General features: G+C 45.1%; 1 protein-coding gene across 3 annotated transcripts in view; it reads left to right on the top strand.

Annotated features, from left to right (window-relative positions):
- The first annotated feature begins 338 nt into the window (after window positions 1–338).
- Window positions 339–14,487, top strand: part of TEP1 (telomerase associated protein 1) — a 55,600-nt gene continuing 41,451 nt past the window's right edge. Inside the window, exons 1-10 of one of the 3 annotated variants that reach the window (XM_083710509.1) lie at window positions 339–438; window positions 3,216–3,494; window positions 4,482–4,805; window positions 5,695–5,847; window positions 7,124–7,258; window positions 8,647–8,808; window positions 8,928–9,083; window positions 12,433–12,519; window positions 12,750–12,880; window positions 13,875–14,032. In XM_083710509.1, coding sequence (XP_083566635.1) covers window positions 3,252–3,494; window positions 4,482–4,805; window positions 5,695–5,847; window positions 7,124–7,258; window positions 8,647–8,808; window positions 8,928–9,083; window positions 12,433–12,519; window positions 12,750–12,880; window positions 13,875–14,032 — 1,549 coding nt within the window. In that variant the 5' untranslated portion in view covers window positions 339–438; window positions 3,216–3,251. Of the gene's footprint in view, window positions 711–3,215; window positions 3,495–4,481; window positions 4,806–5,694; window positions 5,848–7,123; window positions 7,259–8,646; window positions 8,809–8,927; window positions 9,084–12,432; window positions 12,520–12,749; window positions 12,881–13,874; window positions 14,033–14,487 lie in introns of all 3 variants that reach the window. The other 2 variants (XM_083710510.1, XM_083710508.1) reach the window with 2 other exon arrangements.

Raw genomic sequence — 14,487 nt, 5'->3', positions numbered from 1 at the left:
GCTTCCTCCCTTTCCAACTCCTTGAATGGTGAGTGCGCTCTCCGGATTCAAGAGCCAGGACTCCTGGGTTCTTCTCGTGCAACATGAACTCTAACGGGTTAAAAGCCGTGGCGCACCAGAGAGGTCAGGCTTCCCGGGTTTCCTCGCCCAAAGCCTCTTTCTGAAACGTGACGCCTTATAAGCCACCAACTGGGATCGCCTCCTTTCTCCGGGGGCTCTAGCGCGGACGCGTGGAACAAATCTGGTGACTTGGACACCTGGGTCCCTCCGGAGGTGCGTGGGCTTTTGCTGCCGGGAGGGAGGCAGGGAGGGAGACGCTTCTTGGGCGCAGTCCAGGCTCCGCCTAGGCGGTGCTTACGCCGGCTGTGGTTTCTCCGCTTGAGCTTCCGCGTCCGGGAAGGGCTGGCTGGAGGCGTGCAGGCGATTCGGTTTTCTGGGGTGGGTGAGCACCGACCTCTCCAAGAAAGCCGACAAAACAGGGTCTGTTGGTGGGGCTGACCTCCCACCCCGTACCTCTCCAAAGGCGGTTAGGGGGTGGCGCCGGCTAATATTTCAAGGAAAGAGGCTGTAGGTTGCAGCAGAGGCGGACCTCGCCTTGAGAGTCCTTTTGCAAATTTCACAGAAGGGGGGGGGGGGAAATCCCTGATAGGAGGAAAGAGAAAGAGAAAGATTGTGGAATGCGAGAAAGAGAAAGATTGTGATCAGCTCAGGTGGGTGGTATAATAATAATAATAACTAAATGGAGGGAGGAAGCAGTTTATAGCGGTGGCTCTTTGGCCAACCTGTACCGAATTTGCAAGCCTGGATGAATTTGGGTGGAATTGGTTTCCTGCAACGCGCGCAAACCATGGTTTCTTGGTTGCCGACTGGCAAGTGGCGATAAGGGGCTGCTGTGTGTGTGTGTGTGTGTGTTTGTGTGTGTGTGTGTGTGTGTGTGTGTGGCTCCTGTGCCTTTAACATTCATTGACTTAAAGCTTCTCCGAGCGATGGGTGTGGCTCAGTGGTAGAGTTTGGCATGTAGAGGTTGCCAGGTTCAGTTGCAGGTATATCTGCTTTGGGGCTGGGAGAGAGAGATCGATCACTGCATGAAACCCGGAAGAGTCGCTGCAGGTCAGTGTATGCATTACTGAGTCAGATGGACCCAGTGGTCTGGCTTTGGTATATATGGCAGATCCCTATGGATGTTTGCCCAACGCGTTTGTTTGTTAAATGAGCAGAATAGGAGATAAGGGAGGGAGTTTCATTGTGGCGAGCGCCAACGCTGCAGGGAGATACAGGAACTGAAAGCAGGAACCCGAGAGACAGTGGCTTCAGATAAACAAGGGAATTAATTGAATTAACCAGGAGGCAGGAAGAGCCTGGGGGTTGCAGCTAGGGGTGGTTGTGCAAGGCTTTGTGACTCAGTGAACATTTGGATAGGGTGGAATGCTGTGACTGCAGCTATGAGTGGCACAGTGGGCCTGGGCCTTCGGACTTCTAGGGAATCTTCCAATTTCATTCCCTCAAATTTTCTGCTTTTCCAAAAAAATAATAATAAAAAATAATGCTAGTTATTTTCACCATATTACGGTGCCACAAGGGGGTGCTGTGCTAAAAGGATGCATAACCCTAAACCTGGGGTCTTTTACATCCCAAGTGTTGAAAGGATACCACCCCACAACTGCAACATTTCTCACTGAAAGCCTGCGTGAAGCATTTCCTCAGGTCCATTGAGACCCGACAACACTGGGAGAGCCATAGGTTTCTCGTTCCCGGTTGAAACCCAGCAACGTTCGCTTAAAGAAGTGGCAGTATGGGGGTCTAAGAAATGCTTCATTAAAACACCAGCATGTTAAATTCACACTAACGGATGCCTAGTTTGTTCATTAACTTGTGCAGTTGATTTGCAGAAAGCTTTCTAGGTGAGCTCCCGTTGCTCGGTCCCCGCTCCTGCCAACCTAGCAGTTCGAAAGCACGTCAAAATGCAAGTAGATAAATAGGTACCGCTCCGGCGGGAAGGTAAACGGCGTTTCTGTGCGCTGCTCTGGTTTTCTGCTAAGAAGCGGCTTAGTCATGCTGCTCACATGACCCGGAAGCTGTACGCCGGCTCCCTTGGCCAATGAAGCGAGCTGAGTGCCACAACTCCAGAGTCAGTCAAGACTGGACCTAATGGTCAGGGGTCCCTTTACCTTTTTTCTACATGCTATGTGCAGCTTAAAAGTACAAAGGTAGAAACACAGGAATTGGGAAAGGACCTCAGTGGTCATCTTAGCCCATGCAGGTATTCCACTGCTACAGCAGCCTTGATAAGGTGACCAGCCAGCCTTTTAATAAAAACTTTTGAGCAGCCACTGCAAATCTTGCCACTCTTATCTGACACAAATCTGTTGAAGAGTTGCAGAGCAAATACAGTGGTACCTCTGGTTACATACTTCATTTGTTCCGGAGGTCTGTTCTTAACCTGAAACCGTTCTTAACCTGAAGCACCACTTTAACTAATGGGGCTGGCGTGCCACCGCCACGCAATTTCTGTTCTTATCATGAAGCAAAGTTCTTTATCCGAGGTACTATTTTTTTGTTAGCAATCTTGGTAACCTGAAGCGTATGTAACCCGAGGTACCACTGTATATGATTTTGCTTGATCGCCATTGGGTATCCTGCTTAACAAATTCAGAATAAACTTTCCCTTGGTTCAGAATGCCAAGAACAGTGTAATAAACAATGATAATGATCTTCCGCATCGTCTGGAATTACAAAGTCATGAAAACAATTACAAATCCAATACGGGTACTGAGTGGGCTGAAGATCTCCACTTAAGACAGCTGGTTAGAAAAGAAATTATTTTAAATACAATGAATTTCCTGTCAAATAATGGTGGGGTGGTGGTGGTTTTCCAACAAGTAGGTGCCACTACACCAAAGGCCCGATTATGACATAGTGTGGAGCTGACCCACCTGAGGTGGTGGCATGTGCAACACAGCCTTCTCCTGCAGAGTAATAATAATAATAATAATAATAATAATAATAATAATAATAATAATAATAATTTATGTCTTTCTTTAATGTGGTTTCCCCAATCACTCTGGGTGGCTTCCAACAAAAGATTAAAAATGCATTAAGAGTGTAGCATTCAGCTGGTTTTATAAGGGATGAGATGCTCTTTCAGGTATCCTGGTCTCAAATCTGCATAGGGCTTGTTCGTGTTGAGTTCCAAAGTCTATTCTTTCTCTTTGCAGACGTCCAAGCACCCAGCGGCCTTCCCAGCGAAGTTCATGGATTCCTCTGCCTCTCTCTTTGGGGAGAAGCCCTTGCTTCATGCTTGCGCCCCTGCTTTTCTCACCCTTCCAAAGCTGGAGGAAGTCCAGGCCCGACTCTTGCAGCCCATTACCCCATCTTCTTCATGGCTAGCCTCGCTGAAGCCCCTCAGTGCCCAGAGCCAGGTCGTGGCGGGCTCCTTGACAATGCCAAATGCTCTGGATGTCAAATGGCTTGACTCAGTCCTTGAGCAGACCCAGGTAAGCGTGGCTGTGGTAATGCTAGTAGCAATAAGACCACGAACAATAACTATTTCACAAGAGATGGTTTATTTGGATGCATGTCTGATCCATGATGGGGTTAATGGTCAAAGCCCTCCCCACCCAAAGAATCCTGAGAAAGACACTTTTGTGACCATGCTAGAAAGGCAGGTTTTTCACAAAATGATAATTCTTAGCTGTGCTCTGAAGCGGAAGCCACAAGGCGTCGTCACTAGGAGTTGATTCAAACGTAGCTGGGTTTTTTCCCCCTTTCCCCCCTTTGGGTGCTCCCAGATGGGTGGGTGTTGTGGGATCAGTTCAGTTCCTGCACATCCCTACAGTGGGTGGGGAGATTTTGATGCAGGGAAAACGTTTCGACATTTCAGAAGCAGCGTAGTACCAGGAAATAGGCCCTGTGTGATACACCTGAATGTGTAGATCTGCGCTGCAGGCCAGTGTGCTGCTGCTGCTATACCTCCTTTCCTTCCCCAGTGCACTGTCCCCAGCCAAGGGAAGTCAGAGTTGTATGGCAGATGTAAAGGCGAATGGGATTCTACTTGGTGTTAAGCTTGTTCATGTGTTACACTGAACACAGGTGCAGGCTGTCTATATAGGTACATGTGTTTGTGTGAAAGAGTGTACACTTGCTGATTTGTACAGTGGTACCTCAGGTTAAGTACCTAATTCGTTCCGGAGGTCTGTACTTAACCTGAAACTGTTCTTAACCTGAAGCACCACTTTAGCTAATGGGGCCTCCTGCTGCTGCCGTGCTGCCGGAGCACGATTTCTGTTCTCATCCTGAAGCAAAGTTCTTAACCTGAAGCACTATTTCTGGGTTAGCGGAGTCTGTAACCTGAAGCGTATGTAACCTGAGGTACCACTGTACAGCCAAGTGTATTCCACACACTGTATATACACTTGTGGGTGGTATTGCAAGAACAGCCTCATTCCTGCCACTAATTGTTCGTTTATCGTTCCCTACTCCAGGCTAGGCAGCCTGCAGCATCTGACACAAAGAAATTTGTGTCGTATTCTGCCTTCTCTGAACCAAGGCTGCTCTGGTTGGAGAATTCCCTTCTGAAGCAGCCTGCCCACTTGGCTGTTCAGGGGCTGGAGGAATCCAAGGCTCGCCTGCTGCGCCCTATTTCCACCTCTGTTGCTTTATCAAAGCCTTTGGACGTGCAGTTCTCTCCCCGACTGGATCCTCAGGAAAGAATCTGTGCCTCGACATCCTTGGGGTTGCCACCGGGTTACACAGCTCAGGATGAGGCTTTTGGACCAAGCACCAAACTGGAAGAACCACAGTTGCAAGTAAGACTTCAGTTGGACAAGGGCCTATACAGGCTAGGCCCAGTTGCTGGAGTATTGTCATGGCAACAGGATATTGCATGAGAGAGGTTTCAGCAGTAACTTTGGCCTGCTGGAGAAGGTTGGGACTTGGCAAAGGGAATGGAGGAAAGTTTTATAGCAGAAAGAAAACACATCCAGGCAGTTAGGAAAACCTGAATTTTAAGAGTTTTCCTTCCATAAGTTCGGGCCAGCAGCCAAAGCAGTGGCCCTCCACTGGACTACAAATCCCATCATCCCTGATCGTTTGCTGGGGTTGATGGGATTTGAAGTCCGAAAACATCTGCAGGGTCACAGGTTCCCCATCCCTGAGCTTGAGGGGGAATCCTCAGTCATAATCCACACATGTTCATTGCTATTTTTACTTGGGTGAAGGGTTCTTGGTAGTGGCGCCCGCCCTGTGGAACACCCTCCCACCAGATGTCAAAGGAAAAAACAACTACCAACTTTTAGGAGACATCTGAAGGCAGCCCTGTTTAGGGAAGCTTTTAATATTTGAAGAACTATTGTATTTTAATATTTTGTTGGAAGCCGCCCAGAGTGGCTGGGGAAACCCAGCCAGATGGGCAGGGTATAAATAAAAAAATATTATTATTATTATTTACAAACTACATCTGAGGAGTGTAGCCAGATGTGGCCACAATTAATACACACTTTAACATTCCTGGTTGTGGACGCTTTTTTTTTGTTTTCAGGGGTTTCAGATGAAGCATTTGCACGGGTCTTGTGCCTGAGAACTTTGCTGGTGTTTCTATACTCACTGGTAAAAGACACCTGGAAAATGAATATTGGATAATGCTTGTAGAGTGGTTGCAACTTTGACTAAGGGACAGTGGGGTTTCTTCCCCTGCAGGAGGAAAGGGATGAAGTGGAAGCTGCTGGCGCCATCCCAGAGTATGTTCTGACTTTGCCCGAAGATGACCTGAAAGTGCAGTCGGAAGAGGATGATTCTTTGGCTGATGAGCTGCCTGTGGAGAGCAAAGAGCAGCAAGTGAAAGATCAAAAGGTGAGAGGTTTTGTGCTGTTAGGAACTAGGGGTTGGGGAGACTTTGGATTCACCTTGCAATTAAAAACAAATCGCCTATTTTGCAATTTCCAAAGTACTATGTGAACTGGAATACTGTATTTTTCTAAGTTCACATTCCTCCAGATTTTGCAGTACAGTTCTCCAGCCAAATAACAGATTGTTATGGGTTGGGGGTCAGTCTGGATGGCCATAGGACCCTTCCAAACCTGTGGTTCTGTGCATCTAGTGTTAGAATCTATCACAGTTGCAGAACAAGTCAGACTAGCTCCTTTGCGGCAGCTCAGCTAATGTTACCCATCACCTGTTTCTTAGAGTGAGTTCTGTTGCTAGAGAGACAAATGGGTGGGTCTTCTTTCACCACGCTTGGTTGGATGCGGGTCATACTGGGATGGAAATGAATAGGCCAAACATGTGTGTGTGTGTGTGTGTATGAATGTGAAAGTGAAAGTGTGTGTGTGTGAGAGAGAGAGAAACTGCAGTTTCCATTGACCTTCATTTCAAGGGATCTAAACCCCAGGAAAGCAGAGGCCCCTCTTGGAGTCTCTTACCACGAAGAGATTGGAGTGCACACAACAGTATACTAAAAAAGCATATAATAGGGTCAAGTTGCATAAAGCTGCATATATTTGTGAAATTAACATGGGATGCATTTTTGCGTATGGAAATAATTGCTTTGCAAAAAATAAATAAATGTGTATGGTAGGTGAAACGGCATACAGGCAGGTGTGTATTAGAAGTTTGCACTGAAATGTATATGAACTTTCATGAGGGTTTTTTCTTAACTTGCAAACTGATGTCGGGAGCAGAGTTTGGAGAAACAAGAGAAACTGGAATGGACAAATTGGCTTATTCCTAGTAGGAACCCAGTGGTTCTGGGTTGTTGTTTTTGGATGGGCACTGGAAAATAGTGCACACAATTCAACATGGGCCATGCAGCAGAGTGTTCCTAGATATGGAGGTGAAGATTTGCTGTTAGTATTAGGTTTCCATTTCAACTGCAGAGTTGATAGGGGCTTCTTGTAATGGGCAAACTGGAACCAGCACCCACCCACCAAGCCCAAGGCAGTCACCTGCCCCTAAATCTAGCCCTAAGTGAAGCCGGAGCTTCCAGCTTTTCATCCAGTTCCAGTGGTGGATTCTTAGAAGCTTAAGAGTGATTGGTGTCCACTGGACTAGAACCTTGAAATTTGAAGGAAACTCTCATGAGAGGCTTCCAAAGGCTTTCTCCTCTAACCACTCCCCCCCCCTTTTTTAGTTGATGTTGTTGAGCCTAGCCTGCTGTTCGCTGGTGGAAGGGCCAAAGTTTGGAAATCCTCCTGGTGAGCTTCAGCAGGCATTGATGCAAGTGTGTGAGAGCCTAGCAGAGCACGATCCTGAATTCATTCTCAAGGTACGAGGGGGCAGTTAACTGGGAGCCTGGATTTCTGGGGGTTGCATCCAAAAGGTCACAAGGGTGTGTGTGAGAGGCATTGAAGTGCAATCATTGGGCCAGAAAGAAACGCTTGCCTGTTCTCAATGTGTGTTTAATATTTACCTAGATTGTTTTCATGAATGCCATTGAATTCATCAAGTGCTGACGGCACTCTTGTTGCAAAATGTCATTATAATAATTCTTTCTGTAAAAAAACAAACAAACTGAGGATATCGTCAATTATATAGTGGACTTGCTGTTAATTTGTTGGCGGCAATGTGACTGAATGCCAATTGTTGAGAATCGCAAGTGGGAGAATTGCTTCCAATAGGGTACCTAAATTATTGCATAAGGATAAATACGAATTAAAGTGCAGAAGAACGTGGCTCTTTTTATCTGTACGCTAGTCTCTTTTGTGTCCTTTTAATGTTGACTTTTATTTTATTTTATTATTTTCTGTTTTTATGTCACGTACTGTCTCCCCTAGGCTCAGAGTGGCATGCAGCAGTTTTTCTAAATGTCGTTAGGCCACATCTCTGCCTCACATTTAAAACACCACCTCACCAATGTAAACAGCAGTGGCTTCCCCCAAGGAATCTGGAGAACTCTGGTTTATTAAGTGTGCTGAAAGTTGATTGGAAACTTCTCTTGCCTTCGCAGAGCTACAATTCCCAGAGCAGTTAAACAACATTTTCCCCCCAGGAACTCTGAGAATGTTAAAATAAATTTTGCAGAGTTCATTTCATTTCTCTAGAGCTCTTCCCTGGAGGTAGATCTTCTCTCCTAGGCTCTGGGATGCTGTTCCTTTCCAGAAGCTGCCATTGTCCTTGACAAATTATCTGGTTGTAACAAATTAAAATAGACTGGTTCTGAAACTGTCTCCAGGTGGGAACTGGTACTTGAAAGATCTTGAGCTGCAGAAGGAATGTGGAAATTAAAGGACAGCAAAAAAAGAATCCTCATATCGAATTGTGTCATTTTTGCTTTTGTTCCTTCTGTCGTGTGATCACAGAGGGCTAGAAACTTGCATCTCCAAAAGCATGGAATCCGTGCTAAGAGCATTATCTGCATTGGAGCTTTCAGTGCTAACCTGGAATTGCTGGGTGCAGTTGCTTGCCCAACAAAAATGGTGGTGTTCTATGTCAGATTTGGCACAGTAGTTGTGCCATTGTCCTTCTTGTGTCAGAACCTGAGAGGTGTGACAAACACAGGATACGAATGAGGTCTACCTTTCTAGGAAAAAGTCCAGACCAGCTGCCTCATCTTTGTGTAGTCGTGTCCTCATATTCACTTCAACATCTCTAGAAACCTCCCTGGGTTCTCCTTGACATACTTTTCTGTGCATGTTCTCTCTCCCTCAATGACAGGTTGCCCTGTACACTCGCCAGGAACTGAACATCCGCAGTACAGCCAATTTTCTCCTGGCACTGTCTGCCCGCCTTTTGCCCTGCCGCCCACATCTGCGACGGTATTTCTGTCACGCTGTGCAGCTTCCCTCTGACTGGAAGGAGGTGGCCAAACTCTATCAGGTAAGGAGAGAATGACCGCACAAAATCCATTAGCAGAGAGTTCCAGTGGTAATCCAGGATGCAGCATTGTTTCTCGTCCTGGTGATCACACGGTGCTATTATTTTTCTCTTGCATGCAGAGCCTAGCAGGGGAAGGAAAAGCTCTGGCTCCAATGCCTTGCTGCCTTCGTGCTGCAATGGCTGATAAGTTCCGGCAGTTTGACATGTACCAGTTGGCCAAATACAATAACCGCAAGAGCCAGGGGAAGAGAAACCGTCGGCCGAAACCCAGGAAGGTGGGTGCTTTGATTTCAGAGTTCCTGATCATCTTTGTACTTCCTAATATAGGCTAAACATGAGCTGACTTGCTGTGATACCACGGAGTGTTCAGAAACATTCTAACGGCTTGGAGGAAGGTTTCTGTAGCAGGGAATATGCTTAGTGTGAGGGAGGCAAGCTGCAATTTTGATGGTTGGGTGGGGACAGAGCCTGTATCACTGGGCTGGATGAGTTGCGAGGTTTTGAGCCGAGGGCCAGGAAGTGGCTATAAGTATGCAAAGGTCTTGTTTTTTGCTTTTTTGGTTTGGAAAGAACTAGTCTATAGCTACTCCTGTGTAAGATGCAGGAATTGCTCGTTGAAAAAATCTTCATGTGGAACGTGACAAACTCTTGTGCTGGGAAAATGTACAGAAATATGCAATTGGGAAAATCCCCAGGACCAGATGGACTAACCTCCAGATACTACAAAGCTTTGAAGGACTGGTTAGTACAGCCGCTTATGGAGGTTTGTAATGAAATATTAGAGGGGAGAGGGGCACCCGAATCGTGGAAAGAAGCCTTCATCACACTTATACCAAAGACTGAGGTTGAAAAAAGACAGATCAAGAACTACCGCCCTATATCATTACTTAATGTGGATTACAAAATATTTGCAGACATTTTGGCAAAAAGATTGAAGAAGGTTTTAGTGGAGGAGATCCATAAGGACCAGGCAGGCTTTCTCCCGGGTAGGCATCTATCTAACAATGTAAGGAATATAATTGACATTATAGAAATGCTAACAGTGAACATTAATACAAAGGCAGTTTTAATTTTTGTGGACGCGGAGAAAGCCTTTGACAATATTTCTTGGAAATTTATGAAGAAGAATCTCCATGGGATGGGGGTAGGTCTAAAGTTTGAAAATGGTATAAGTGCAATTTATTCGGAACAAAAGGCAAAGTTAATTGTGAACAATGTGGTTACGGAGGAGCTACTTATTGAAAAAGGGACACGGCAGGGGTGCCCTATATCCCCATTACTTTTTATATCGGTCCTGGAGGTTTTGTTAAATATGATTAGGGGGGACCAACTGGTGAAAGGGATCCAGGTCGGAGCCAGACAGTACAAATTGAAGGCCTTTGCAGATGACTTAGTTTTGACTTTGCAAGAGCCAAACACTAGTACCAAAAGAGTTTTAGAATTAATCCAAATATTTGGTCGGGTCGCAGGATTTAAATTGAACAAACAAAAAACTAAGGTACTTGAAAAAAATTTAACAAATGAGAAAAGAGAGGGTTTCCAAGAGGAAACGGGATTAATGGTGGCAAAGAGAGTAAAATACCTGGGGATTAATATGACATCTAAGAATGTAAATTTATTTAAAGACAATTACGATAAGTGCTGGACAGAGATAAAGAAAGATCTAGAAATATGGTCGAACCTGAAGCTTTCCTTGTTAGGTCGAATTGCGGTGATCAAAATGAATGTATTGCCTAGAATGTTATTCTTGTTTCAGACATTACAAATTGTTGATAAACTGGATTGCTTTAAGAAGTGGCAGAAAGATATATCTAAATTTGTCTGGCAGGGCAAAAAGCCCAGAATAAATTTTAAGATACTTACTGATTCTAAAGAAAGAGGGGGGTTTGCCCTGCCGGATTTAAGACTGTACTATGAATCGGCAGCTTTTTGCTGGTTAAAAGACTGGCTACTTCTTGAAAATGTAGACATTCTAGATTTGGACGGATTCAACAATAGCTTCGGCTGGCATGCATATATTTGGTATGACAAGGTTAAAGTATACAAGGGTTTTAAAAATCATATTGTTAGGAAAGCACTGTATAATGTTTGGTCTCGATATAAGGATCTACTGGAAAATAAAACTCCCAGGTGGCTTTCACCAATGGAGGCCAAGGAGGTAAAGAAAATTAATATGAGAACTAATTGGCCAAAATACTCTGAAATTCTAGAACAAGAAGGTGGTGAAATTAAACTACAAAGCTTTGAGAAAATAAAGTCCAAGGTGAGAGATTGGCTCCATTATTTTCAAATAATGGAGGTTTACAAACAAGACAGGAAAATTGGCTTCCAGGTGGAGAAATCGAAATTAGAAACAGAACTGTTAGAACCCAATACTAAGAATTTGTCGAGAATGTATAACTTGCTGTTGAAGTGGAGTACAATAGAGGAGACAGTGAAATCAGCTATGATTAAATGGGCACAAGATATTGGTCATGACATTATGTTCGCTGACTGGGAGCAGTTATGGACCACAGGTATTAAATTTACGGCATGCAATGCCTTAAGAGAAAACATTATGAAAATGATTTACAGGTGGTACATGACTCCAGTCAAGCTTGCAAAGATCTACCATTTGCCCAATAATAAATGTTGGAAATGTAAAGAGACTGAAGGTACCTTCTTTCATCTTTGGTGGACCTGCCCAAGGATTAAGGCCTTCTGGGAAATGATTTATAATGAGATTAAGAAAGTACTTAAATGTACCTTTTATAAAAAACCAGAGGCATTTCTCCTGGGCATGGTGGGCCAATTGGTGTCGAGAAAGGACAAAAACTTTTTTTCTGTACGCTACTACGGCAGCAAGGATTCTTCTAGCAAAGTATTGGAAGACACAAGAGTTACCCACGCTGGAGGAATGGCAAGCGAAAGTGATTGACTTTATGGGACTGGCAGAAATGACTGGCAGAATCCGAGACCAAGAGAAAGAGACTGTGGAGGAAGATTGGAAGAAGTTTAGAATTTATCTTAAGAGTTATTATAAAATTGAGGAGTGCTAAAATGTCAAGGGAAAGGAAGATGTAAAATTACAGCGGTATTTCTATATGTTTAAAGGAGAAATTGAAAAGGTGAACAAATTTAAATTTAAATGGGTTTAAAGAGTTGCTGAATAATTGTTAAATTAAAAAGGAATGCAAAAAGGGGAAGGTATGGGGAAGTCCGGGAAAGGAGGGTTATGAGAATGAGGTTAAGAAAATATGATTTTATGTGTGTGTTTGTATGTTGTTTTTGTGTTAAAAACTGGAAAATCAATAAAAAAAATTATAAAAAAAGAAAAGAAAAAGAAAAGAAAAAGAAAATGTACAGAAATGTCTTGTTCCCTTGGATCTAACCCTGTATCTCTCTCTCTCTCTCTCTCTCTCTCTCTTTCTTTCTTTCTTTCTTTCGGCTCCAATTGGGTATTTATCTCCTGCTTTGTGAGCTTTGAGCACCAGAAACTGTAAAATGCAGACACGCCAGGCTTATAGAAGCTTATCCATATTGGGGCATATCTGTAGTACCAGGCGTATTTGTGATGTGTAGTTGGCCTAGGGACCCTGCACTGTTTATTTATGTGGCTAATGCTTGTTCATTTCATTTCCTCAGCAAGAGCCAAGAGCTTCTAACTGGGAAGAGCACTGGCCTGGTCGGAACACATTATTTGCAGCAAAAGCCAGATTGCTGCAGACGAAGGTAAGACATACCTGGGGGAGCAGAGGAAAGTGTTGTCCTGGGTACCACATTCCCTTCCTAACACTAAAGTCTCTAATTGTGTATAGCTCAGGGCTAGGAAACTTTGAAGTGTTGTGTCGAGGTCTCCTGTCTTCAAGGAAAGGGCTCTGGGAGCCCCTTTCAAAACTTCTCTGAAGACGCAAAGTGGCTTTTGAGATTTCTTAGTCCTCTTGTCAATTGCTTCCCACCAGTTTGAAGAGGAGCTGAAAAAGGAAAAGGTGTGTCCAGCAGCCCCCAAGGACCTCTTCTCCCTAAAGGCTTTGATCCAGCGCCTTCACATCTCTGAGCCGGCCCAGCTTGTAATGAGTGTCCTGGGACGCAGGTGAGGCTTCCTGGGTAGCATTGAATCCCCTCTCCTCCTGGCCTTTCGGTTTCTGAAGTGTGAGCAGGTAAGGTCTATGTATTCTCTACTCTGACTGGCAGTGGCTCTTGGAAGCTTTTGGGTAGGAGTTTATTTTCCACCTGATTTAAACGGCCTCGGTCCAGTATACCTGAAGGAGTGTCTCCATCTCCATCGTTCTGCCCGGACACTGAGGTCCAATGCCGAGGGCCTTCTGGCGGTTCCCTCGCTACGAGAAGCCAAGTTACAGGGAACCAGGCAGAGGGCCTTCTCGGTAGTGGCACCCACCCTGTGGAATGCCCTCCCACCAGATGTCAAAGAGAGAAACAACTACCAGACTTTTAGAAGACATCTGAAGGCAGCCCTGTTTAGGGAAGCTTTTAATGTTTAATAGGTTATTGTATTTTAGTGTTCTGTTGGAAGCCGCTCAGAGTGGCTGGGGAAACCCAGCCAGATGGGCGGGGGTATAAATAATAAATTATTATTATTATTACTTCATCTAGAGATGCCACGGATTGAACCTGTGGACCTTCCAAATGTTAAAAGGAATGCTCTGCCACTGAACTCACTCCTTCCGAAAGGAAGTATGTGGCTTGGACTGAGCAGCAGGTTCCGAGGATGGGGCTTTTATAGGGCCTGGTGGGCAGGGATTGGCCCTTGGAGGGGGTCAGCTGACGGAATGCTTCAGCTGGTTGTTGAACTGCATCCTAGATGGCGCTGTTGAGCCCCAGAGCTGTGTCAAGCTTGCAGTGGAAGCAGAGGCATGCATGACAATTAAATAAATAAACCTTGGTTTGACAAACCCACATACCCTGTTAAATTTCACAGTTGAGCTAATAAATCATTTTGCAAGAATTCCAGCAATCAGCACATACTAAGTGACCCACATGGGCCATGATTCACCAGTGGGCTTCAAATCAGCCTTCAGCCAGCCCACCTTCGCCCTAAATCTCCTTCTCTTGCTTGAACTCTCCAGGTACCCCTCAGATTTAAGTGCCTTCTCTCGAAGTCGCCTCCCCGCCCCCTGGGACTCCAGCCTTGCTGGCACTCGCATGAGGTTGCCGAAGCCTCAGACCTGGGAGCGGGACCTTAGCCAATTAGGGAACAAGGCCAAGGCCTGGGAAGAGCTGATTGGTAGGTGTGTGAGAGAAGATGATTTTTGTTGTGGTTGTTTCCCCATCTGCTGAAAAGTGGTGTCCCAATATCGCAGTTCACACCTGTGGCAACTGAAGAAAATAATTATTTTGTTCGCTGACATACATTTTTGTGGGAGAAGCAGGACTTGGTCCAGTTTGGTCTGCTGAGCAGACCAGCTCCATCCGGCTTCCCCCAGACCCTCAGTTTGCTTCTGTTCCAGCCAGTCATGATACAGAAATACTATTTAACTTTCAAGAATCAGCAGCTGTTTTCTCCTCCCCCGCTTTGTCTGCTTTCCCCCCATCTGCTCGTTCTTGATTGCTTATATGCTGTTCTGGGAACTATTTGTTTGAACAGTGAGGTACAAATGCTTTAAGTATGTTGTGTTTCTGCTTACCCCCAGACCCCTAGGATTCTGCCTGTAGAAGGAGCATGCCTTCCGCAATGTGAAA

Source organism: Podarcis gaigeae (assembly GCF_964106915.1).
Source record: "Podarcis gaigeae genome assembly, chromosome: 13".
Classification (NCBI taxonomy): domain Eukaryota; kingdom Metazoa; phylum Chordata; class Lepidosauria; order Squamata; family Lacertidae; genus Podarcis; species Podarcis gaigeae.
Note: the sequence above shows the minus strand (reverse complement) of the source record. Positions and strands in the feature narration are given on the sequence as shown.